This window comes from Talpa europaea, assembly GCF_964194135.1.
Source record: "Talpa europaea genome assembly, chromosome: 2".
Taxonomy (NCBI): domain Eukaryota; kingdom Metazoa; phylum Chordata; class Mammalia; order Eulipotyphla; family Talpidae; genus Talpa; species Talpa europaea.
This window is the reverse complement of record NC_140068.1, coordinates 85,298,184-85,324,189: the sequence shown is the minus strand read 5'-3', so window position 1 is coordinate 85,324,189 and position 26,006 is coordinate 85,298,184. Positions and strand designations below refer to the sequence as shown.

At 36.0% G+C, this 26,006-nt stretch overlaps 1 protein-coding gene across 2 annotated transcripts; it reads left to right on the top strand.

Annotated features, from left to right (window-relative positions):
* Positions 1–81: 81 nt before the first annotated feature.
* Positions 82–21,646, top strand: SLC25A27 (solute carrier family 25 member 27; the record flags this gene model as incomplete). 2 transcript variants are annotated; one of them, XM_084228136.1, is made up of 9 exons in its annotated part: positions 82–187; positions 2,563–2,754; positions 4,353–4,437; positions 7,389–7,511; positions 10,107–10,219; positions 12,619–12,703; positions 15,786–15,878; positions 16,470–16,572; positions 21,575–21,646. In XM_084228136.1, the coding sequence occupies 9 exons, from the start codon at positions 82–84 to the stop codon at positions 21,644–21,646; spliced, it is 972 nt and encodes a 323-aa protein (XP_084084262.1). The 2 variants fall into 2 exon arrangements, with proteins under 2 accessions (XP_084084262.1, XP_084084261.1); XM_084228135.1 differs by lacking the exon at positions 21,575–21,646 and having other exon boundaries at positions 16,470–16,817.
* Between the last annotated feature and the right edge of the window lie 4,360 nt (positions 21,647–26,006).

Genomic DNA, 26,006 nt, shown 5'->3' with positions numbered 1-26,006 from the left:
GGAGGGGCCGGCCTAGCAGGGGGGCAGGCCAGCCGCGGACTCGGGCGGAAGGGGTGCGTTGTCGTCCTGCCCTGCTGCCGAATGTCGGTCCCCGAGGACGAGGAGAGGCTTTTGCCGCTCGCCCAGAGATGGCCCGGAGCCAGCAAGTTCCTACTGTCGGGCTGCGCGGCTACCGTGGCCGAGCTAGGTACCCAGCGCCCACGCCCGGGCCTCCCCCGCGAGTCTTCGCGGCGCCGCGCAGGGGTGGGGGACGGGCGGGCGGACTCGCGTCCCCGGTGTGCGCAGCCCGCCAAGGTGGCGCCCGCTTCTTCCGCACCTGTCCGGCAGAGGTGGCAGGGTGGGGGCGAGCCCCGCTTCGTGGGGAGGCGGGAGGGGAGGTCACCGAGGTCTTTTCTTTCCAGTATCGCCTCCCGCAGAGGTGTGAGACTGCTTGGATGTATACTTTGAGAGGCTTCCCGAGCTGTCAGGAGAGGAATCACTTGCCTTGCGTGAGGATGACCTTTGAGAAGCACACTCAACTTTTCCTCCTTATTGAGAGTCTCTTTGTGATTGATATTCGCGCAGACCGACATGAGATCACTGTCTTTTGGGTCCAAGCTGTGGACCCACCTCGTGAGGCTTCCAATTATTAGCTTATCATTTACTGAGCAGCTGTTTAACATCTGCCAGTTACTTGGCCTTTCTGAGTTTAACTCATCTCTACTGCATTTATCTTGCAGTAGTCTGGAAAGCCAATACTGTATCAATGCTAACCCCCAGGAACCAATTAACTGTGACACTGTTGTAATTATTACAGGATTAGGACGGCGGAGATACAGTTGGAAAGCCCCTAGCCCTGATCTTACAGGCTGGTAGGGAGATAGACTACTTATTATAAAGATGGTATTATTATGTATCATAGGAATACTGAAGATGGACAGTGATATCTGCCTAAGCTAGTCAGAGAAAATGTATGACATTATAAAAACCTATAAAAATCAGCTCTGATGTGCGATCATTTATAAATGTTAGTTTGCCTTCTGAGTATATTTTGCATCCCATTGGGGTCACCACGTGATCTGCTATATTGCCCTTTGTGCTCCTCAGTCGTTGTTGCCCCTTGGACTCTCTATCTCTTTTTCTCCTATAGGAAACCAAGAATTGTTATTATTCATTGTTTCTATTTAAATACAGTCCATCAACTTAAAAAAAAAAAAAAAAAACTTAAGGCAGAATCCAGAATGCTTAGAGATATATTTCCAGGCTATTGTTTTTGTTTTTTGTTTTTTTAACTGCGGTTTCTCCCTTTGACAATGAAACTTTTTACAAAAGTTCCTTTTCTGTTAAACATTCATGGAGAACTGGATGGGGACAGGGTGGGAGGCTATGAGGCAGGGAAGCTAAAATATGGTTTGATTATAAGTACAGTAAAATTCAGGATGAGAACCTGAAGCATTATTTACATAACCAGCAAGAAAACCAAAATTATTTTGGGAGGCTTAATCTCTACTAAGATAGATGCTTCTATATCTTAAAATTTTCAGGTTTCATATGTCAATAAAGTATTGCTTGAATTGTCTGTATGCAAACCATTTCTGTCTTGGGGAAACTATATCAGCAAGATATTAACCTTTCCAAAGACCCAGTGGTAAGATTTAAATCCCTGCCCCTGTTTTCTCTTTGAAAACACAACGCTATGATTTTGTATCAGATGGTAGTCATTGAAAAAACTTATGTAATGTCAACAATGTTCATGAACTTACCTGAATCTGGTTATTTCAGTTACTCAGGGCACTGTGTCTTGATCTTCCTTATGTGGGCCAGTTAGCATCATTCTGCTGCAAGGTAAAAAGGGCTATCTCTAATTCAAGAATGTAACCATAAGAAAACATTTTCCAGTGCAGTTGGTACTTATCAGGAGATCATGCATAAACACATCATTGCTGGATAAACATCTCTATAATTCAAAGAATATTGGTCATGCTGTCCTTGTATATGAAAGATGATATAGTACAACCTTCATATTGCATCTTCTATATCTGATAACATTAGGCCAGTGAACATCATTTACATGTGAATATGTTCATTTACATGTGAACATCACCTATGAAATCATATAATTCAGCTTCATCTGGCATTCACTAAGACCTTACCATAAAGGATACAGTATTCTAAAAGTCATGTTGGATCTTAAACAATCACGGCTACATTTGAGGGGAGATCACAGACTATGGATATCTGAAATTACTGCCATTAGAAAGCAAAAGTTAAGAACTAAAGTATATCTCAGATGGAAATTTTTGAATAAAAAGCACCCGGGGTTCTCTGGTACAGTGACTCTTAAATTTGGTAGTGAATAAGACTCAAGTGATTTCAAAACCCACACCAACTCTTGTGAATCCATAGGCATGGGGCTAGGAAATATAATTTTTTAACAGTTTCCCTGCCTTTTTCTGAAGTATTCTAAATTTGGGAATTACTGATATTGTAGACAAAATACTAGTCCTATGACTTTGGATTTTTAAAAAATTTCTCTGAATGTTGTGGGTTCTCCCCCCACACACTTTGTTTTTATTTTGCTAGCAACCTTTCCCCTCGATCTTACAAAAACTCGACTCCAAATGCAAGGAGAAGCTGCCCTTGCTCGGTTGGGAGACAGTACAAGAGGATCGACTCCCTATAGGGGCATGGTGCGCACAGCCTTAGGGATTGTCCAAGAGGAAGGCTTTCTAAAGCTTTGGCAAGGAGTGACACCCGCCATTTACAGACACGTAGGTATTTATCTTGATTCTAGCTGGTAAGTTTGTCTCCTCTACTTTTCTGTTTAGCTATGTCAAAAACCAGCCAGTTTTACCTACTAATATGATAAATGAATATATAGTCTCTTAGAAGAAAATTAGCTACTAATAATAAGGTATTATTGCTTACATTTTAGAAAAAAATATAAAAAGTATTTAGGGATGAACTCTCATGCCTTCTGTAACATACTTTAAAATAAGCAAAATAAATCAAGTAAATGTGTTAACAATTGTTAAACAGTTATAGAGGGAATGACATTACTTTCTCAAATTTTCTGTATGTTCGAAATTTAAAAAAGAATTTGACATTTTTCTCCACTTCAGAAATGTTAAACACAATTTTTTTTTCTGTTCTTTGAAAATAAAACTACATTTCACTCCATTGCTGAAGCTTACCGGTCTCTGTAGTATACATTACAGACCAGGTGAAAGATACCTAAGACAACTATTCCAACTCTGACTTCAGAGTGGTACATCATAGCAGGTTTCTGCCTCAGTTCTCCAGGCTACTATCTAGCAATGTGAGACTTTAGTCACCCTAAAAGAGTAAAAACTGTTAACTACATTATAGATAAATGAGTATACTTTTCCACTCTGCTTCCAACGTGGCACTCATAAAAACTAAAGTTGAGTTTATAGCTTATAGACAGGAGAACATAAACTTGGCTTCAAAAGGAGGTAGGACAGGTGTGGCACACAAATGTTTTCTTATATTTCTTCAAGTATACAGGGACCCTAGATCAGGAAACTGCTGATACGATATTTACTGATGTATTTTTAAGATTTCAGTCAATCAAGAACTATCCAGAAGTGTATATAGAGACTGTTATTTTCTTGGGAATTGAATATTCCCTGCCCAAAAACTTCCTGAAATATTAAGACCAGCTCTATATAGATATTATACTGATTTAAATGACTTATTTTCTATTCTTCTAAAATATTTTTTCCTTTGCTTCCCATTTTTATTTTGTGTTTTATTACTTTTCACTTTTATTGGCTATCCAGGATTTTACTGCTAAGATTCATATATGTTTGATACTGGACTGAAAATAACCTCAATATATTACGTTACCTTAATATAAAAAATTATCCAATGAAGTTGTGCGTATCTATTAAACAAAAATTCCTGCCAGGTACCAACCTCTGTCCTAAGGCATAGTGAATAATGAAAAGATAAAATCTACCTTGAAAACTCATGATTTGATGGACAGATGAGCAAGAAAATCAAACTAGCCTCTGATTAATATGACAAATTCCATATCAGATGAATGCCTGGGTGGTTTGGGGGAATAGAGGAGAAACATGGCCACTGCCTAGGACATTGGAGAAAAGGTCAGAGAACACTTTCTAGAAAACACGCTTTATGAGCAAGTTCTTGAAATATTAGGAGTATTTAGCAAAGCAGTGAAAGGAGAAGGTCTGAGGCTTAAAAAGGTTTGCTGCATTTGGAGAGACATCAAGAAGTCCATGACAGAAAGACACAGCTATAGAAAGCAACTAGGTCAGGTCAGAATGTCCTGTTATTTTATTAAACCTACAACTGACTTCACTATTTTCATAATTTGTTTTATACAGTGTACTCTGGAGGTAGAATGGTTACATATGAACATCTCCGTGAAGTTGTATTTGGCAAAAGTGATGATAAGCATTATCCTCTTTGGTAAGTTTTGTTTTGAAAACAATATACCATTGCTCATAAGACTTTAATGTTTATCCATTGTATGTAGTTATGTGTGTCAAAATGACCAAGGTATAGGCTTAAAATAATTACAGTGTAAGTCCAAATAAATTAGTATTAACTATACATTATATACAAATGCACAAGCACATAAACATATATAATGGTTGGTTATATATATTATTTAACATTAAAGGAATTTTACAAAGCATCTTCTTTATTTCTCTTTCTACTGAGAAACTCTTGGATTTAGAGTCAGACAGCGATGCACTTAACTTCCTGATCTTCTGTATAACCCATTAACTTCTGCACCCTTTTTATCTTCCTTTCATCAGCTACAGAATTAGTGAAAATAGGCTTTTCCTTTGTAGGTTAAATGAAATGATGAATGTAGATGTATAGAAGGAACAGAGAAAAATAGGTTATTGTAAATAATATATACATGACTCCTATAAATCAATTAAAAAATAAGAACACAAAGGAAAAATTGGAAAAAGATAACAACAGACAATGCATAAAGTAGGAAACATAAATATTGCAAACCTATAGAAATATCCAACCTCACCATTAATCAAGGAAATGATACTATCTTCTAACCATTAAACTGTTAATAAGAATATGTTACTAATACCTTTTTGGTACAATAAAGTACGTGTAAAACATTAAATGTGTAATCCTTTCATTCAGAAACTCTTTTATAACCATTCAGTCATACTTATGTTGATACATACACACACACACACACATACACACACAAACATATTTCCTTAGTAGTGTTGATAATAGCCATTTTTTAAAAAATTATATAACTATCAATTTGGAAACATATATCCTATATATATATATATATGACATATATATAGGAAAGTATAACATAGCTTTTAAAGAATGAGGAAGGTTTTATATGCCTAACATATAAATATATCAGTAACATCTTCTCTGTGTTAAAAAAAATAATCCAAGTCACAACTATAAGAAAAAGACAATAAGCAGAATTTCATGTTTCAGGTATAACCTCCTGGTCCTGTTTTTCAAAAAGTTGTAATGTACTAAGCTATTCTAATTGGTTTTTAGAAGAAGTGACAGAATAGATTATTATTCCTTTTTCTAATTCCCTCCAGATGGGAAAGGGTTAGCTAAGGGGTTGAAAAATGTATATTTCACTTTCAAATCAACTCTCAGGGCAGATTGGCTTGATGTCCTTTGACCCAGTCAGAACAATTCATTTAGTCAGTAGGTATCTAGTGAGTGATTAGTGTGTCAATTCTGTTTTAATGCTGAGGCTATCTATATAATGAAAAAGACATGGCCCCTGCCATCAATGAGCTCATAGTAATAGAGACAGTTGCCTGAACAATGACAATCATGAAACAATTACAGAGGCTCGCCATTGTGAGGAGAAACAGTTATGCTGTTTATATAAACTATATATATATATATATATATATATATATAGCTCCATAAAATGGAATCCTTTGAAATTATTCTTACAATGAATTATTTTTCACTCTAAATGAACTAACAGGGATAAACTTTAAGATATATTATCAGGAAGAAAATCAAAATGCAGAACAGTATATAATCTGACATTCTATATTTTGCAAAGATATACATATAAGTGAGTGTGTGTGTACAAACTACTAATTGTGCGTAGTGTTTAAGATTATGGGCTCTGCAGCGGGACTGCCTGGAGTTAAATCTTTTTTTTTTAAAGATTTATTTATTTGTTTGTTTGTTTGTTTGTTTGTTTGTTTGTTTATACAAGCACTGGGTACAGTCAGAGGCACAGGAGGGTGAGAGAATTCACCAGAGACAGAGCAGGGAACAGAACAGGCAGACTGACGAAGCACACTGCTGAGGGGAGCAGCGGGCGGCAGGAGAGGTCTGCGCGCCATGTGGAACCCTCCTCCGGTGGCTGGGGAGCAGCCAGGGGGTTGAACCGGTGCTGCAGAGGCTACAGGCAGCTTCGCAACCCAGCGCTCAACGGCTGCGCCACCAGGGAGGCCCTGGAGTTAAATCTTGACAATACTACTCATTAGTTACATGACTTGACTGTTTTATGCCTCAGTTTCTCATCTTTAGAGAGGAAAAACCAGGGGTACTAACTACTGTCATGGGGTTGATAGGAGAATTAAGTGATTTTTTAAAAAAGCTTAAAACAGTGCCTGACATGGTATACATGCTGTGAATGTGTTATTTTTATCTCTATAAAAAGGATAAGAAACTAGTAATCGTGATTGCTTCAGAGGAGGGGAGTTGGGGATAAGGAGACTCTTTTTAGTCAATACCTATTTGTAGCTCTTCAAAAATTGTAAAAGGAGTAAAAGGAAAGAAAAAGCCCCCCAAGATTCTACTGCAGTAATCTAGGTAAAAGATGGTTACCTGTACAAGAGAAGCAGGAATGGAGAGAAGAGGATGGATTAAGCATGTTTAGTACTCTAGACATGGTCATTATTGACTCTAGCAGGCAAAAAGAAGAAAAAAATCCAGGGATAGAGTTTCTTAGAAGAGAGGAAAGTTTTCAACCCCCCTTCTTTAGAAGACTACTGAAATATTAGTTTATAAAATTTGACTTACCAGCCTTTATCTGATAGATTGATTTTATCTATATTTGTTTTATTCCCATATGGTCAGAATTAATCATCAATTAAATTTAGCAGTTCAGATGTTTATATCTTTGAAGAAACTGTTCTTCCTTTGAATGTCAGGTCATGTAATTCCCTGAAACTTCATATTTGAATTTCAACTTCTTGTGGTCTTTTAACCTTCCCATCAATAAATAAGCAATCTACTTTTCTCTGGGATTTGTTTGGTTCTACCCTTCACCTTGTCTTAAATCTTATGGAAGGGCTGTACTGACTTGGTATTCATTTACTACAGAATTTGTGAAATTAATGGTAACATTTAAAAAGGGTATCTCCTTTTATAAATAGGAAATCAGTCATCGGCGGGATGATGGCTGGTGTTGTTGGTCAATTTTTAGCCAATCCTACTGACCTAGTGAAGGTTCAGATGCAAATGGAAGGGAAAAGGAAACTTGAAGGAAAACCTTTGCGGTAAGTTTGCCAGTGAATAGATACCTCTACTTTCCCCTTTACTATCATCATATTTTGAACATTTACTCAATGACATGTATTTCTGTAAACACCATTCAGTCATAACATTAATTCTGACTCTTTATTTGGAAGTTATATTCATTAAGAGAAGAGCTAAGCTGAACCTTTTCTGATAAGGTGTATATGTTCTCTAACAAGCTCTATCTGTGCATATGACTGTGCTCCTTTCCTCCAAATAGCTAGACTTGCTTCCTATTCTAGTATGACATAAGTCTCTGAAAATTAAAATTTTCCCAGGTGTGCATCCCAATTTTGTCATTGTGACTTGGTTGTGGAAGACACCTAACATTTCTAGTCTGTTTCTTCCCTTTTTTTAACTTCTTTAATGCATATTTAATTTTACTAAAAAATTGCATTACTTTTTGAGGCAATATTGGTTTACAACACTGTATATGATTTAGAAGAATAGGTATGGCTTCATACTTAAGAACTTTGTTACCATACCACACCACAACCAAGGCACCTGTAATCCTCTACCATAGTTCTTTGGGTCCCCTGCCCCTTTGCTTCCCTCCTTCCCCTTCCCTCTGATAGCCTCAATTAAATGTTTATTAAAATAATGATGGTTTATAACCTTATATAGTTTTCAGTTATACAGCATTATAATTCATCTTCTGTAGATGTCACATTATAATTCCCAAAAGACTGATATAAAATCTTCCTATTGCATCACCCTATATTATCAAAGTTTACCTTTCTCAAAGGGGCTCATGTTCTAGTTAGCCAGGTTCCCTTGGGAAAGGGACAAAATCTTACAAATAGACATACTTTTTCCTGAAAGGAAGAATTATGCAAGATGCTTTAAGCTGAGTACAAAGGGGTCTGCGCCTCCAAATACTTTAGGGAGAAGGGTCTGGGACCTCCTTTGAGAGTTCACCATGAACACTGCTCTTTATTCTGCTTATAGCTGACTCAGTGGAAAATGAGGTTGGGCCATGGAAGTTCAGGCCACCCGGTTGTCCTTCAGCAGGGAGAAAACATGTGACAGAGAGAGAGAGTACTATGTCTAACCTAGTAGTTTACAGAACCCCAGGGTTCATTTTGTCATCTTGTAACAACTTCTAATTGCTAAGTAGCAGGGAAAAGTGACATGGAGAGAACTACCACTAGATCCAGAAATATCTTGGTTTTAATTAACAACCTCATTTTTCCCACTCTCTTTGTTGGATAATTTTGGTTTGAGGTAGTAGTGAGAAGCATTTAATATCATTGTAAAGAACATGAAACTGAGATTAGACAACCTGGGATTCAAATTCAGCCTTTACCATATTTGAGTTTTATAATTATAGCCAAGTGACTTCTCCACTCTGAACCTCAGTTTTCTCAGATGTAAACTGGAATAATAATACATATTTATATAGTGTTTTTGAGAAAAAACATGTATTTATACATATATATATATATAAAAGTCATACACACACACACACACACACACACAGTCTAACCCCAGAAGGAGAAAGACAACTATCAGATGGTGTCACTTACATGTGGAATATAGAGAAACCAGACAAAGGGTCAGATGAAGGCAAACTGAAAACCTAGCCCTTGAAAACAGACTATAGAACCAAGACATTTAGAGTAGGGTGGGGTGGACGAGATGGGGGAACACAATGGACTATGGTGGTGGACTACGGTTACTTTGGTGGTGGGAGTGCTATGGTAACATCACCAGGAGGGGATGATCCTATACTTCCAAAATACAAACAACAATGTAAATCAGTGTTACCTCAATAGAAAATAAATAAATTAAAAGTCTGACAATAAGTGCGTGATAAATTGTAGTCCAATGACTATCTTTCTTGAGCATAATAGTGAATCATGATGCCCAATAGATGTGTCACAGGACTCAGAGCGTAAAAAAACTGCATAGTAGCTACATGGCTAGTATATTGGTAAAAGGTGACCTTTGACTGCAGGTGTTTCTGACTATAAAAAATCCAGGCTTTTATTTTATACAGAGGTTTCCAGGTTTGGTTAATGGTTCAGAACCATTTTTCATTTGGGAACAGAAAAACAAGCAAAACAATAAATTTTTACAAAGCTAAAAGTACTCCATTTTAAATTATTATGAGATTGCCCTTACTACTTTTTTGGCCTAAAATTTTCATTTCTTTTATGAGATTATGTGAGGATCAATTTTTTTATTATTATTTGGTGAAATTCCAAAATCTGCATCTACCACAGTACTAGTAAGATGAATCTAGAAGTCTGATGGCCACTGTTTCTCTTATAATTAATATGTGCACTAATGATACAAAATATCAAGAAGTGAGTTTTAATGTTTAATAATCTGAGAAGAACATTACAGAGAGATTATAAACATTTCCATAAAAATTGTTCACATTAAATGTCAGCCTTTTTTTCTAAAGGATTTTTAGGTTTCTCTAGAAATTAGGCTTATGTGGATTACTTTCTAATAATTCTGAATAAATGTCATGTTATTCCAAATCTTTAACAGTATAGGTAAGGCTCATCCAATTGCAGTCCATGTAGAGGAGTGTATACAATGTTGACATTTCATATTGTTTTCTTTAGATTTCGTGGTGTACATCATGCATTTGCAAAAATTTTAGCTGAAGGAGGAATACGTGGACTTTGGGCAGGCTGGGTACCCAATGTACAACGAGCAGCACTGGTGAATATGGGAGGTAATGGAAATTCAGAATTGAATTTGGAAAAGTCCTTAGTAATTGTTAGTACTTGCATTGGGAGAAATGAAAAAATGTTTTTTTATTTTAATAATAAATAAGTCTTTCTTTATGTTGTAATACCATACTTGAAGATTTCCCATGGAGTCTTTTCACTTTATTCTGTAGTGATATGGGAAAAGAAATTCCTCAAACAAACAAACTATAGTTTGATCTTCTCTCTAGCCTACACCTTCCTCTGAGAGTCAAACTGGCCTATGTATCATGTGATAGTCTTTAAATCTTGACTGTCCCAACTCCCCCTAAGCCCTGCCCAGTAATTCTTCTCCAATTACTGTATAATCCATTTTGTACAGCCTGGCACCCCAGGCTGAATGTTTCTGTGATTCGTCCCTGTCTCTCACTTCCAATATTCAGTCACTGATATCTTTATCTACTTAATTTTTCTTCAAAATGTCTCCCCTTCCCGCCAACACCTTCTACTTAGTATCCTTAAAATGAACATAAAATGACTTGTATTATTGACTATAAAAACCTCTCAACTAGACTATTGTTATAACCATTTAACTGGTCTCCTCCTCTGTCCTCAAATGTATACCCAGTGTCCAGGGTGATTTATCTAGAATGCAGATCTGATCATGTTATTGGTATCCTTAGAACCCTTCACTGATTGTTCATCACTCACAGAATAAAATGAAAATACCCTAACATAGAAGGTCTGTATAATACAACCTGTACCTTCACAGAATTGAGTAATTCATTGATTCTGGAGAGAAGCGGAAAGTCATGTGAACTGTCTGCACATACCAAGCTGTTATTCACCTCTGTATTTTTGACCTCTTTCCTCTTCTGTTTACTTTTCTTCTGCAGAACTTCTCCACTCCACCTTATTTTTCCTATAGTTCCCATAACTACCCATGACTAGTCACATTGTATTAGATGCACTTCTATGTGTTTCTGTAGTTCCCTTTGCTTATCTCTGTTATTGGTTATACTTCATTCCATTGCCTTCTACTGTGGTCTGTCTCCCCTAGAATGTGAGCTCCCTGAAAGCAAGGGCTCTGTTATAATCATCTTTATTTTCCCAGCCCCTTATATGTAGTCGAATAAATTGGATGAGTTAATAAATAATCCTAAATTCAAAATTATATGATTCTAAGAAACTGATAAACAGCATTTTTTGCAGGTCATAGTCATGTATCATTTAAACATCCAAGGAAGTAATTCTATTTTGCTATTTCAATCCATCCATGTCCAATACATCATCGGTGGATATTTTGGTTGTCAGGAAACCTTTCTGGTTGTAGTTTCTCAATTCATTGCTTCAAAATATACTGCAATTCAGATTTCTCTTCCAGCTATTTACTCAGCATCTTCTTTCGGTTATTTCAAATATTTTATCACTCTGAATGTGTAAAATCATTCATTAAAATTAAAATAAAAATTAAAATCATTCATTAAACCACTTCCTTCTCTCTTCCTCTCAATTCCAACTATGGTATAACCATCCTTTCAGTTGCACAATCCAGAAACCAAGGCATGATTTTTGTCTCTTTTCACTTAACTCCTTATGTACAGTGACCAAGTTCATTCAATTCTATCTCCAAGATAAATCTCAAATTCATTCACTTCTCTTCATCCCTAGAGCCACTTCTTTGTCCAAATATTACTTACCTCCTCCTACTAGACTACTCCAAATGCTTCCTGGCTGCTTTCCCCATATCTAACCCACAGCTATTTGCCTCAAAACAACTCTGAGCAAATAGTTTCAGTGCATATCATTAAAAATGTTCTCATTTCCAGCATCTCCAAATGTCAGCTCTGTCCTTCAAACTATTCAAGATCAGAACCTCACAGTCATCTTTGATTCCTTTCACTCCATGTTCAATCTGCAGGCTAATCCTGTTGATCCTGCCTTCAAAACATCCAGATTCTGACCAGTGTGCTACAACTCCCTTATCCAAGGTATCATCTTTCTCACCAGAATAACTACAATAATCTCATAGCTAATATAGCTCACCTCCCTATAGTCTGCTCTTGACAGAACCCCAGCCAAAGTGATCCTGGTAAACAGTAATCCAGGTCACTCTCCCCAAAACCCTGCCCTGGCTTCTGATAACTCTCCATCATCTGGACTCTGCCTTTCTCTGACCCTTGCTGGGGCTGAGCTGATTTAGACATAGATGCATTCAGATGTCCAAATGACATAACTGAGTATGTCTCTCTTCCTCTTTTCCTTCCCCTCCATCTGTAGCTCTGCTGTTCTCTGCTCGACAACAAGAATGCTGTCTTTCATTCCTGAACACATTCCTGCCTGAAGCCTAGCATGTTCTTGACACAAAAGATATTCATTGTTGAATTAATGAATATTTAATTGTTCTTTTTCTTTCTACTGCTAGATTTAACCACTTATGATACAGTGAAACACTACTTGGTCTTGAATACACCACTTGAGGACAATATCGTGACACATGGTTTATCAAGGTAAGTAATAGTTTTAGTTTGACTTGTTTTTTCTATAGCACCTTTTCTTCTGAATTTGGCATAAATTATAACTTCTTGTTTCTTCAGATATAACTTCCCCAAATATTTGCATCCTGATAGTGCTATTTCAGGGTTAGCTCCTGATGATTGATTCTCTAACTCAATTCTACAGATATGTTAAAAAGCATATTTTATCTTAAAGGTGCCATGCAAAACCATTCAGTGGTTACAACTCTTTCCTAAAGAGTTACCAAAACAAGACAGATATAAAAGCATGTACGGTAAATGCTAAAAGAAAGTGACTAGTTACTGTAAAATTTAAAGAAGGAAGGGAAAAAGCACTTAGAAGGAACTACAAAGGAAATAAAATTAGATACATTTTTTGAAGGGCTATATCTCTTGACAGAGACAGGAAGAAGAGTATCCCAGGAAGGAATAGTGCTTAATTTCTTTGTAATGCAATTTAAAATTATCCATCAGAATGAATTACTTTATAGATGTCTAGTGTCCTTAATATTATTGTGATTTTATTTAGCTTCTAATCCTGCTTTCAAAAGGAAAAGAAAACAAACCCTATATAATTGGTGAAACAGGCTACCACTGGGAACATGGGGTAGAGAACAAAGCTGGGTGTGGGGGGCGGTCACAGTAGATTATGGTGGAGGACTATGGGTGCCCAATGGTGGGTGAGGTGTGGTAACATACATCTGAAGAGGTGGGATCCTATATTTCTGAATCATATATAGTATTGTAAAACGATGTTACCTCAATAGAAAAAAAATTTTAAATAAAAATATCCAGTATAATTAACAAAAAAATCCTTTATGCTATTTGACAACCCCAAAAGTGTATTTATAGTATTAAATCAATTATGGAAATAGATGTATTTGTGTATATATTTAGATATAAATGATTCCTAATTTTATGTTGATATTAATATTCCTAAAGTATTTTTTTCCAATTCCTCTTCTTTTAAAATAAGTGTTACCTTTATTGCTGCTGGGGTAATTTTTTTAATGAATTTCCTCACCATCCTTTCCCATTTCTCACCCAGATATGTTTACAGGCTATAGTGTTCTTTCCCTAGTCAATAGTTCAGCCTTCTCTTCCACTAAGAAAATAAGATTTTTGGCCTCCTTCCACTTTTTACTCCCAACCCAATAGACCTCTGTACCTGCCCTGCCTTCCTTTCCTCCACTGTCTTTGCTCATGCTGTTTGCTCTGCCTGAGACTTTCTTCCCAATTCTACCCAGTCAAGTCATCTTATGAGCTATACTTATCTTTCAAGATGCTTGTCTGTCCTGCTTTTGATGTATTCAGGGAACAGGATATTCAGGTTTGTCCTAGTGACATTCTCCCTGTTTCTTTTTCATTGTCCTTCAACCCAGACCACACTTCTAACCTAAGATTTGTAGATTTCCCAGCACATGTAACTCTGCCAAGGATATACTATTGCATTGAATACATCTGCCTTTTTCAAAAGGACACTGCCGTGTTCCAGTCCAAATTTGAAATAACCTCATCTTATTTCTCTGTAATTTAGGCTTTTAAAAAATGAGATGATTTGATTCATTATTGAGCTCTACCACTGAATTTTTTTGTTTTGTTAAAATGTTAATCAAATTGGGCCTCCCTGGTGGAACTGTTACGGAGCAACCCCGATATTAAACGGGTTGCCTGGCTGTGGGTCCTCACCCACACGCTTAAAAAGGGACTTATTAATACCCCACTACAGGCACACACAAAAGGTTAATAAAAGGTTTATTTACAAGGGAAAGGGAAATGAGGAAATGTACAACTCAGGGAGAAAATAGGGAAATAAAATCTTTAATGCGTCCTACCTGATCCGCCGACCTGGAAACCCAAAGGCACTCTCAGAGCTGGCCTAGCGCTGCGAGCTGGCGGAGAGCCAAAAAGGGAACCCCCCCCAAAGCCCACGTGTCTGGTTTTATACCAAACCTGGCTGCTTAACCCCACCCTCAGGTTCCAGCAACCTTCCCTTTGGTGGTGATGGGATTGGTCTTTCCCAATGTCCTGATGGCTTTGGTCTGGAGTGGGGGTGGAGTCCACAAAGCCTGTATGGAATTAGCTTTAGGACATCCTTTTCCCCCTAACAGTACAGCCGGTTAAGCACAGCACTGTGAGGCTGTCCGCAGCCTCTGCAGCATGGGTTCGATTCCCGGCTTGCCAGGGAGATGCCCACATGGCGCAGCAGACCTCTCCTGTCTCGCCTGCTGCTCTCCTTAGCAGTGTTTTCAGTCAGTCTGCCTGTTCTGCTCCCCACTCTGACTCTGATGAATTCTCTCATCCTTCCATGGCTCTGGCCTATACTCCAGTTCTTGTATAAATAAAAAAATCTTAAAAAAAAAAAGTCAATCAAATTACCTGTCTACCCAGCTCAAAATTCCTCAGTGACTTCCCTTCACATCTTGAATAAAATCAAACTCCTTAAGTAACTTTCATTGGCTGATCTCTGCCTGTCCTTTCTTCTTTCATCTGGTTGGACTCTTACTCCTTCAGGATGCTACAGCTGTGTTGACTGTTTTCTGTCTCTTAATCTCACCAAGAATATTCCTGATTCAGGGCATTTGATGTGCTATTCCTTCTATTTGCAACACTCTTCCTCCAGGTCTTCACACAGATGTTTCCTTCTTACCAGTCAATCTGTTTTGCTGTCTCACCTGAGAGCAGGACTGCCTATCACCTAGTTACTTCCTATCTTACCTCATTTTATTTTTTTCATAGTACTTATTAGCATCTGAAATATTCAGGACCCTTCTGTCTTTCCCCAAACAAAGAGCAAGTACCAAGAGCAGGATCTTACCTGTTTTGTTCAAGGCCTAAAAGAGAGCTTGATATCAGTAGATGTTCAGTATGTATTTGTTGACTAACATTCTTTTTGGTTTTTTCCTGCCTCTTTAATGAATTAATTTAGCACTTATGTTTAAGCTGAAAGAGCATTATAAAGAATATTGCAGTAAAATATTTAGTATCCCACTCTTTCTAAATATTAAATTCCCTTTTCCTAAAATTTAGAAAGTGAAATAGAACATCTTTCAATTTCATTTATTTGTATCTATAGTTTTTGTTCTGGACTGGTAGCTTCTATTTTGGGAACACCAGCTGATGTCATCAAGAGCCGAATAATGAATCAACCACGAGATAAACAAGGAAGGTAGATAGAAAAACTTCAGTATTCTATACTTGAATGTCTGCAATAATATTGTTCTTTAAAGATGATTCCCTATATTTGTTTTGATATGAAATATATTTGTGTTCATGTATTCATTCAAATAGAAGATTGTTTTAATGCAATTACCCACTCTGTCTGATAGAAAAGTACTGTGCCTTTGGGGAAATAAGCTAATTTTATGATTATATTATTTGGACACAGGTTATTTATTGTGACTTGATTATTTTCAAAGAGTTTTTGAAAACATACTCTGCTGAGAATTTACAAAGCACTTTCTTCAGAGGCTTGTGACTCACAGGTAACATGGAGAATCTGATTAAATAAAATAGTATGTTTTCTCTGGAAGGGTCATGTGGAGTGAATGCTAAGTATAAAGCTAAGGATGGGATGAATCAGAAAAGCTTGAAAATATCTTTAAACTCAAACTGTATTATCTATATATACAGAACCAAAAATATTTGTTCTAGACAAGCAGAAAGTATTTAACTTTCACTATTAATGTTTATTTATATTTTATTCCTACATCTATTTACACATACAATATTTAACAAAACTGTATTGCTTCTTTTTTAGGGGACTTTTATATAAATCATCAACAGATTGCTTGATTCAGGCTGTTCAAGGAGAAGGATTCATGAGTCTGTATAAAGGCTTTATCCCATCTTGGCTACGAATGGTAAAGTTAGGCTTTTCCTTCTTTTTTTTTTTTTTTGTTTCCTTTGTTCTGAATCACTTTCAAGATGTAAATATTTTCACTTATCATTGCTGTTTTTCGGCATGGACCGCCCCCAGACCAGTTTTCTTTTTTATATCTCTTTTTGTTTTCTTTTAACTTTCTTGGCAGACTGAAGGTCAATAAAGGTCATTATATCCAAAAATGAATAGGTTGATATTCTGTTGTTATAAAGTCAGTGGGTACATTTTCTGCATTGTAAAGTCTTTAGTCATCTGTTTAGGTAAAATATTGTAGTTTAGAACAGGCATACAGATTTTATACTAGAGATCATGCCTATTAAAATGTTACTGTTTTAAACAGTATGTTACTCTGATGACAAATGTTTCATTACTCATTAATACTTATTACTACAAAGCTATGCTTAGTAAGAAAGCATTAAGTCATTTTTATTTGGTTTGAATGTTATTTTTTACTGAAGTAAACTAAGATGTAGAACTAGTTAGACCTATTTAATTAACATAACAAATATAAAAAGGCACTCAAGTATTTCGTAAGTTAGAAAATATTTGAAAGCATAAATAAGTTGTGGGTTTACATAGCTAAGCAATCAACACCTTACACATTAGGATAATATTAATTGAGCACCTACTTCATGCAAAGTCCTGTACTCCGAAAAGCCCCACACTCTCTTTCTGTGAGGACAAACGTTGAACAAGTACCTACAAATGATGAGACGTAGGAGAAAAGTGCACGGTGCTATGAAAATATAGCAAGTAATTTAGGCTAGTACGAGAATAAGAAACCATCTTTGGAGAAAGAACTTTTGAATTAAGACTTAAATATCAGTAGGATTTGGGTGAGAAGGGTAGACAAGAACATTTCAGGTAGAGGGAATAAATGCACTAGGCATAGAACATTATGAGTTCAAAGAATTGAAGGAAATCTGGGAAGCCAAGTATTGAGACCTGGAGGAGTGGGGCATAGAGTGAGGAGGACAGAAAGAAGCTGAGTCCAGTTCTAGAAAAACCTGATGACACATAAGAGTGAGGGACATGGTCTCAATGATAAGCATTTATAGAAAGATTTTTCTGGCTGCCATGTGGGTTGGGAGTAGAAATAGATAAGAGATAATAGCAGCTTGGAATATAGACAGAAGGAGATTAAAAAAAATAATTAGTAGAATGAAAACAAACAAAAATATGACTGGATAGGAAAATGGACCTTTATTCCAAGATTCCAGTTCTTAGAAACAGATATTATTTCCTAAAATAGAGATCATTTGCAGGGAAGAAGATCTTGAGGTAGGATCATAAGTTTAGTTTTAGACATGTTATTTGAGCACGGTTCAGATATAGGTCATTATATACATATAGGTAACTAAAGTTCTGGGAATAAATGGCATCACCAAATGATAGTAAGTATCTGTCCATTAACACAGAACGCCAATTAAAAGCCATTGGCAATAATGATACAAAAGTATATTCAAGTTGTGAAACACTATTTTGATCATCTCCATTATAGCTTGAATTATCTCATATCCCTGAATATTTCTTACTGAAAAGGAAAATTTGATTTGGTCTGTATGAACCAGATACTGCTTCGTAAGAGCTAGTAACATTAGGGAATACAATGTTTATTGTTTTTAATACTAGAGGATCTTATAATGTGATATAAAAGATAGACAAATGAGTAATTAAAATTACAGGAATAACAAAGCTAATATTACTAAATCATTGGTATATTGGTCAATGTTGTGCGAGTCATTTTTATGGTTTAACTCACTGAGCTCTCTCAATAATCTATTTAGGAGTTTACTATTATATCCCTTTTTTTAGTTCATAGAAGAGGAAACAAAAATTTAAAGAGTCAAAATAACCTGGCCAGGTTAGGCAATTATTTACTAGTGGAATCAAGACACCAGATCCAGGTAGTTGGCTCCAAAGGATATAATCTTCACCAAGAAGTCTGTGTAAATATTGTTCCAGTGGTATAAACAAAACACTGGGGGAACAAAGATAGTGGAGTGAATATGGATTTATGTAAAGAGCACTGTGAAGTGGCTGCAGAGAGGTGATATTTGCTCTCAGTTTTAAAGAATCAGTGGGCGTTTGTCAGCAAGCGCATGAGAGAGCAATATGAGCGTAAGCATCAAGACATGTGTTTGAAGAACTGCAGAAAACTCAGTGTGACTGGAGAGTAGGTCCTCAGAGGGAAAGTGGTGGGAAGAATTCTAGCAAATACTGAAGGACCAGGTTGAGATGGACTTTATGGGCCAGGTTTAGTGGTTCCACTGTAACTCGATAGCTAACAAGCAGCACTTAAACATGGAAGTTATATACTAAGATTTGTCTGGGGATATGATTACTTTGGTGACAATATAGAAGATCCAGTGAAAACCAGGGTGCAAGAAAGGAAAGCTTGGCAGTATTCCAGCCAGGAGATGATTTTATACATGGAAAGATTATGATAGATTTTGGGACCATTATGGTTAGTGCCGCAGTACTTAGTGATTGATTATATGTAGAAGGTAAGGGAAAGGAAAGCAGGAAATAGAACTTCTATATTTCTAGTTTCAGGATGGGGCAGGAATACTATCCAAGTACAAAGGGATATTGAAACCTCTTAATCTGACCCATTTTATTTATATATTAGACTCAGAAAGTATAAATGTCAAAAAAGAGCACTTAATATGTGATAAGCACTGTGTTCATCTCTTTACACATTATTTTTTTTTAAGTCTTACAAGAACCTAGTAAAATAGGTGGTGTTAGCCTAATTTTTCAGCTAAGAAAAATCAGGGCTCAAACTATAAGAAAGTTGCTCAAGTTCCAATAGCTAGTGTGTGGCAGACCTGGGAAGTGACTGCAGGTCTGTTCAATTCTAAACCCATGGTCCTAACACAGTACACAGAGTTTCTTAAGTTTCTGCAGCTAGTTATAGAAGTTTTGAAAGAAGAGTCTGGCTTTTAAAATGAAAGGCTGGCTAATCACCAAAGATGACCAGGGTGTCATTGCCCTGTTGATTTGCCCTAGTGCATGAGCCTGACTTTAGAATGCTGACCCATGCATGAGCTCTTCCAAAAAAAATCTGGCCTTGTAAATACAGATTCACTTCAGCTGAACTCCATGAAACTGATGATTGGACCACATCATCAGCTTTTTCACATTGAGAAACACACTTGGGAAGTGATCCAGAATGAAGTCCTCTGGGCAGCCTGCTTCCTCCTGAATTCAAACTATAGAGGAAGCCAAGTTAATAGTCATAAAGTTGCTTGATGACAACTGAATAATAGGAAGAGTTATTTGTAAACTTAGTAATTATGAATGTCAACCTAAGAGCCCTTAGGTGTTTTGTTCCACAGTAATAGGAGAAAGACACTGCTTTTCCCAGCAGTTATGGCAACAGGCAGACTAGAGAAGACAACATTGGTTCACATACACTTGGATTATTTCCAGAGGTACATCTGTGCTAGAGAGGAAAGAACAAGCACTATTCCCAAGTGCACAGAGACTCAATATACCACATTTATATATCACCCATGTTATATGGCTATATGATCTGCCTCTTTACGTTCTAAACCAAACTCAATAGCAATCCTTTCCACCAAGTAGGACCTTACTTCATTAAATCCCTAATTAATATTTCTTTTTTTAAAGATTTATTGATTTATACAAGAACTGGGGTACAGTCAGAGGCGCGGGTGGATGAGAAAATTCACCAGAGACACAGCGGGGAGCAGAACAGGCAGACAGACCAAAGACACTACTGAAGGGAGCAGTGGGTGAGGCAGGAGAGGTCTGCCGTGCTATGTGGGTTTTTCCCTGGCCAGCCAGTAGTCGAACCTGCACTGCAGAGGCTGCAGACAGCTTCACAGCCACAGCATGGCATTCAACCTGCTGCGCCACCGGGGAGGCCCCCTGATTAATATTGCATTTACATATACTTTGGTTGCTAGATCATTAACTTGAGGGAGAAGTGTATTTATCATAGCCATTAGTTCTTCAAACACATCATTAGAAATGATTGTTTAGTCCATTCTTAACTAAGACCTTTGCTCCTTAATCTGATTGCTGTTTTATCCTTGGCTCACTTCATTTTGTGTGTCACAAGAACATGGTATCATTAGTTTCCTATTCTTTATTTTGTCTATGTCTTCATGCATTTAACTGACCAAGACGTATTTTTTCCTAAAACCATTATTTAGTAAATTTTCAGTCTACCGAAATAACATGTTGAGTTTATTTCCAAACCATGTAACATAACATAAATATTGCATTTCAGACTCTAACCAAAAACATTTAGCAAATTAATTCTTAAGGTTATGTCTCTAAAACCGACAGGAAGTGGATTCAAGACACCTTTTCTCTGATGGTTATATTGCATTTACCCTGTTATTTCCCTTTGTGTTTCTAGAATGTATATCTACTTTTGCTACATAATCTCCCCACCCTCTCATAATTCCTTACAGTAAAGGTAACTTCATTTAAGTTAGTCAAGTCTTTCTGAGCTAGAAGTTCTTTTCTATTTAATATGGATTTTTACATTCATTTTATGATATATCAAGGTTGGTTTCATTACCGAACTCTCAATAATCATCTTCCTTTCAAATTCTTCAGTGCTAACTCTTCCTTGCTAAGTGTTCCATGTACAAGCTACATGTAGAGAATCCTAACGTAGAATTCAGGAATACTGAGTCTAATCTTTTAACCAATAATGGTTCAGCAAAAGGAATCCCGGCAACAAGTCAGACGTCTGTGATTTAGCGCCATAACATGCAAACAGGCATTTGATTGCTAAGCCTTAGTGTCTTCACCTGTAAAATACGGATATCACTACCTTTGCTTCCTATGATAAATTGTTCAGAGAAATCTGATAAAATATTTTTTGTTTTCAACTTAAGTGAACTCAAAATGATTTTGTCATTCAAGGATGTGTATACAAATATGTGGAATACTTATAATTACTTTGAAATACGCACTAACTTCTTTGGTTAATCTTTCAGACCCCTTGGTCACTGGTGTTCTGGCTTACTTATGAAAAAATCAGAGAGATGAGTGGAGTCAATCCATTTTAAATCCTTAAAGATGAAGCCCTTAAAGATACAGTGGTCATTATTGAAATATGGGCATCTGCAACACACACACCCCCTGTTATTTCTACCTCTTTAGGAAGACATCTTACTCCACAGAGACTGTGATTCATAGGGGAGCACTTTATTTTTCCCTGGAAACCTGAGTTCTCCTTGACTCCTCTTTTGCTTCAAAACAATTTGGTTGGATCACACAGTGCCACCCCATGAGACACCCAGCACAGAATTTCCTAAAGAAGAATCAAACCCTGAACAAGTACTAACCCTGGGCAAGAAGATTTGACCTTTGAGATGCTATTCTATGCTGAAGAGTCTGCTGAGAGAAGTACCAGAGAGAGACAACATCTCAGACACCAAGTAGACAATAAGGAATATGGAAGAATACATACATACCTAGTGATAAAGAAATATATTTAACCTGTTATGTCAGTATTTACATTTAAGATGTGATAATTCACTTTTATGTTGTTAAAGTGCACATACTGTAAATTAATGGGATGAGGTGAATGAAGATTTATGAATAAACACTTTGAGTTTCCCTAGTATTAAAGGAAGTTATGTACCTTTTCTTGCCGAGAGGATGAGAAAAATCAAGTTGATATGATGTTTGAATTTCAAGGAAGAACGCAACCTTCTGTCAGTGTCCCATCGTTGGACGTGTGTTCATTGGTTAGCACTTCACTTGACATGCAAAGGACTTCCTGACAGCCACAGACTCTGAATTTTCATGAAAACAAATATATTTGCTTTGATACATATTCTGTTACAACTTGGATTTGTCTCTAGTTCTCAAGAATCTCAGCATATAAAAAATGCAACTTATTTGCTTAAAGCTCAGGTAGATAGATCCTGTTTATAAGATATCTCCTGAAATTATCAGCCTTTTGGTGGTATTTAAAAAGTAAGGCTGAAATGCAGTCAACCAATTCTCACATAACACTAAGGGCGCTAGAGAGAAAGAGGGAGAGAGAGAGAGAGAGAACTCAAAATACACTGAAGCCATCGCTAGCCTGAATCTTACTCAGTTTGACAAAGCTTACTGACAAAAAGTAAAAAAAAAAAAAAAAAAAGAGTATAAATTGTCTGGCATACAGTTATGTCTCTAATCATGGAATCAAATCGCTTTTCTTATTTTAGAAAGATGAGTAATTTCTTCATATTCACCTATGTTTTACCTGCTCCCCCAACCTCAGACAGTGGGTATTTCTAGCCTGATAGCTACAGTTATAGGTTGAGGATATAACTATCAAATAGGAAGACTCGAAAAGCTCAGACCCAAGAAAGACCTTGGAAATAACCAAACAATTTGTTATAATGAACATGGATAATGTTAAGTAAAAGAAAGTTTACAAGTGCTTTGTGGTTGCATTAATGCATAATCACTGCCATTTCAAGAGTGGATGTATATCTTAAAATATATTTTAATGTGAAGTATTAATATGCAGTGGCTTATTGTCCATAGAATTTGTAGTATGTGGAGTTTAATCTCTTAAAATCATTTTCAATTGCATTTGTCAATCTGTATAAATGTAGTTGTTAAATATATTTAAAATCATATTATGTATTTAAATTCCCAAGTATTCTATATTGGAATCACTTTGGGGAACTTTTTCTTTATGTTCTATAATTTTTTAAATTAAGTGAAGAGTGGATCAAAATAATCAAAATAATCAGACCATAAAAAAATTATTTAGCTTTATTATTTGAGAGGCTTGGGTTGTAAACTAATCCTCAGTATCTGGATTCAACATGAATAACTGGAATTTTTTAATATTAAATGATGCAAGATCATCTGGTTTAATCTGCTCATTTTACATGTTAGGAACTTGAAGCCCAGAGAAGTAGAGTTGTTCATCTCATAAGTTAGTAGCAGAGCCAGGAAAAAAAAAAAAAAGATTTTCTAACTTTTATAATTGACAGTTACTGTGCACTAATTAAGTGCTGAGTAAATAACCTTATGCCATCTTAACACTGGCCATGGCTCTTGAATCCTCCAAAAATGAGATTTTTCATTATGGCATATTTTGTCTTGTACATCTTAAATGAATTTGAATTGCCATTAGCATAAATTTTAGAGTGAAGTCACCATGCTCTAGCTTGAACATTAAGACCCTCCATAATCTGACCAGATCTATAATTTGACCAAATCCTGTATAACCAAGATATATCCAATTGTATTCATTCTTTTCCATTAAAATAATATTCATGAATGTATCTTGGGATGCTGCTTTATTTGAATCCTCTTGTTCTCCAGAGTAATTAACAATTAAAAAAAAGGAATACAATTTTCAGTAATTTTGTGTCCATACTGGAAGGCTTAACCATTTTATTCTATCTTTATTATAATACTGTAATATAGAATATTTCTCTTCAGTTCAGTAATTGGTAACAATTAACTTCTAAGTTTCTTTTCCTTCTTTTCTTTTTCCCTTCCCAAATCATTTTTCTCAGTGAAAAAGTTATTTTTAATTATATAGTTATTTATATGTATAAATTAATTAGCATATATTGAAATAATCCTTTAAATTTTTTTCCCATTTTTTAACTCTCAAAGGCAATGCAGTAGAAAGATCAATTTTTTAAAGATTATGTTTATTGAGATGTTCATTTACAGCACTGTATATGTTTTAGGTATGTAGGTTCACACCTCTACAAAAGTATGTATCACGCTACATCTATCACCAAAGCCCTAACACTCCTCCACCATAATCCTTTGGGCCCCCTCCCCTATAGGTTCCTATCTCCTCTCTGACAGATTTCAAAGGTTTTCTTTGGTGTGCTTGCATTTGTTCCTTGCTTTGTTTCTTTGTATTACACATACAAATGAAATCATCTGGTATTTGATTTTCTACTTCTGACTTATTTTACTTAGTGTAATCCCCTGCATCCTATCCATATTGTCACAAATGGCAAGATTTCATACATTTTATAGTTGACTAGTATTCCACTATGTATATACTACATGTTCTTTATCCTTTCACCTGTCATTGGACACAGGTTGTTTCTATAATTTGACTGGTAAACAGTGTTGCAATGAACATAGCTGTGTACATATCACTTAGAATTGTTTTTTTTTAATTATCATTATTCAGGTGATACCCAGGAAAGGGACTACTATATCATATGTTAGATCTATTTTTAATGTTTTGAGGACCATCCATATTGTTTTCCATAGAGGCTGGACTAGTCACAAGTCTATATTCCCAATAACAGTATAAGATTGTTCCTATCTTCTACATGTTCTTGCCAACGCTTTTTTGTTGCTGGTCTTTTTGATATGGGCCACACTCACTGGAGTGTGTTGGTATCTTAGTGTGGTTTTGATTTGCATTTCCCTAAGATAAGCTGATGACGAGAATTTTTTCATATGCCTGTTGGACATGTGTGTGTCTTCTTTGTAGAAGTGTCTATTTAGCTCTTCTGCCTATTTTTGATTGGTTATTTTTTTAATGCTGAGTTGTATTAATTCTTTGTATATTTCAGATAATTAGCCCCTTGTTAGGTCTATGATGTACAAATACTTTCTCCCATTCAGTAGGGTGTCTTTTTGTTTTAATGATAATTTATTTGCTGTGTAAAAACTAAACTAAGAGATAAAATTTCTAAATTTGTTTTTAGTGAGGAATAATGTGTCTTTATCAAGTATTCAAAATCCTACTTAATTATAAGCCAAGTAATAGGGCCACTTGGTGGGAGAGACATGTCTTATTTTTATAGAAATCTTCACTCTCATTAGTAGTACTAATTTGGTACTCAATGAAAATTGATCATAGTTACATTTAACATGAATCAATTTTGTCCTTGTTAGTTTAAGGATCTGTGACTATTATAAGACTAGTCTGAAATTTCTCTCACTTTGCTAAGAGGGAAACATTCAATTACGTCTTTAATGTAAAAAAAATGAGATTACATCACCTTCAAATGTTTAGATACAACTATTTATATTTGAAAGTTGTATACATTCTCTGTTCATGAAAATAGATTACACAGGATCTCCATTTTAAAACTTTAATATTTGGTGATTGAAAAAATTGGTGAGGGACATTAAATTCTCTTCCCTTCAATTATACCAGGAGTCTGTAAAGATGAATGCCAAGTGAATATACATTACTACAAATACCAGGTAATGACAAAGAAAGACTGAGCACAAATCCTAATGACATTTATCCTATTTTGGGTCTTTTTCTGAGAGTAATACAACTATGATCAACAAGTCACTTCACTTCTCTTGATTTTTCAGTTATTTTTAGGATAAAGTGATTGAACTCTAGAATCTTAACTGCATATATTTGAAGGGGGCCATTATATCGACATGTGAAAAATAGGATTTAAAAAATTACTGGGA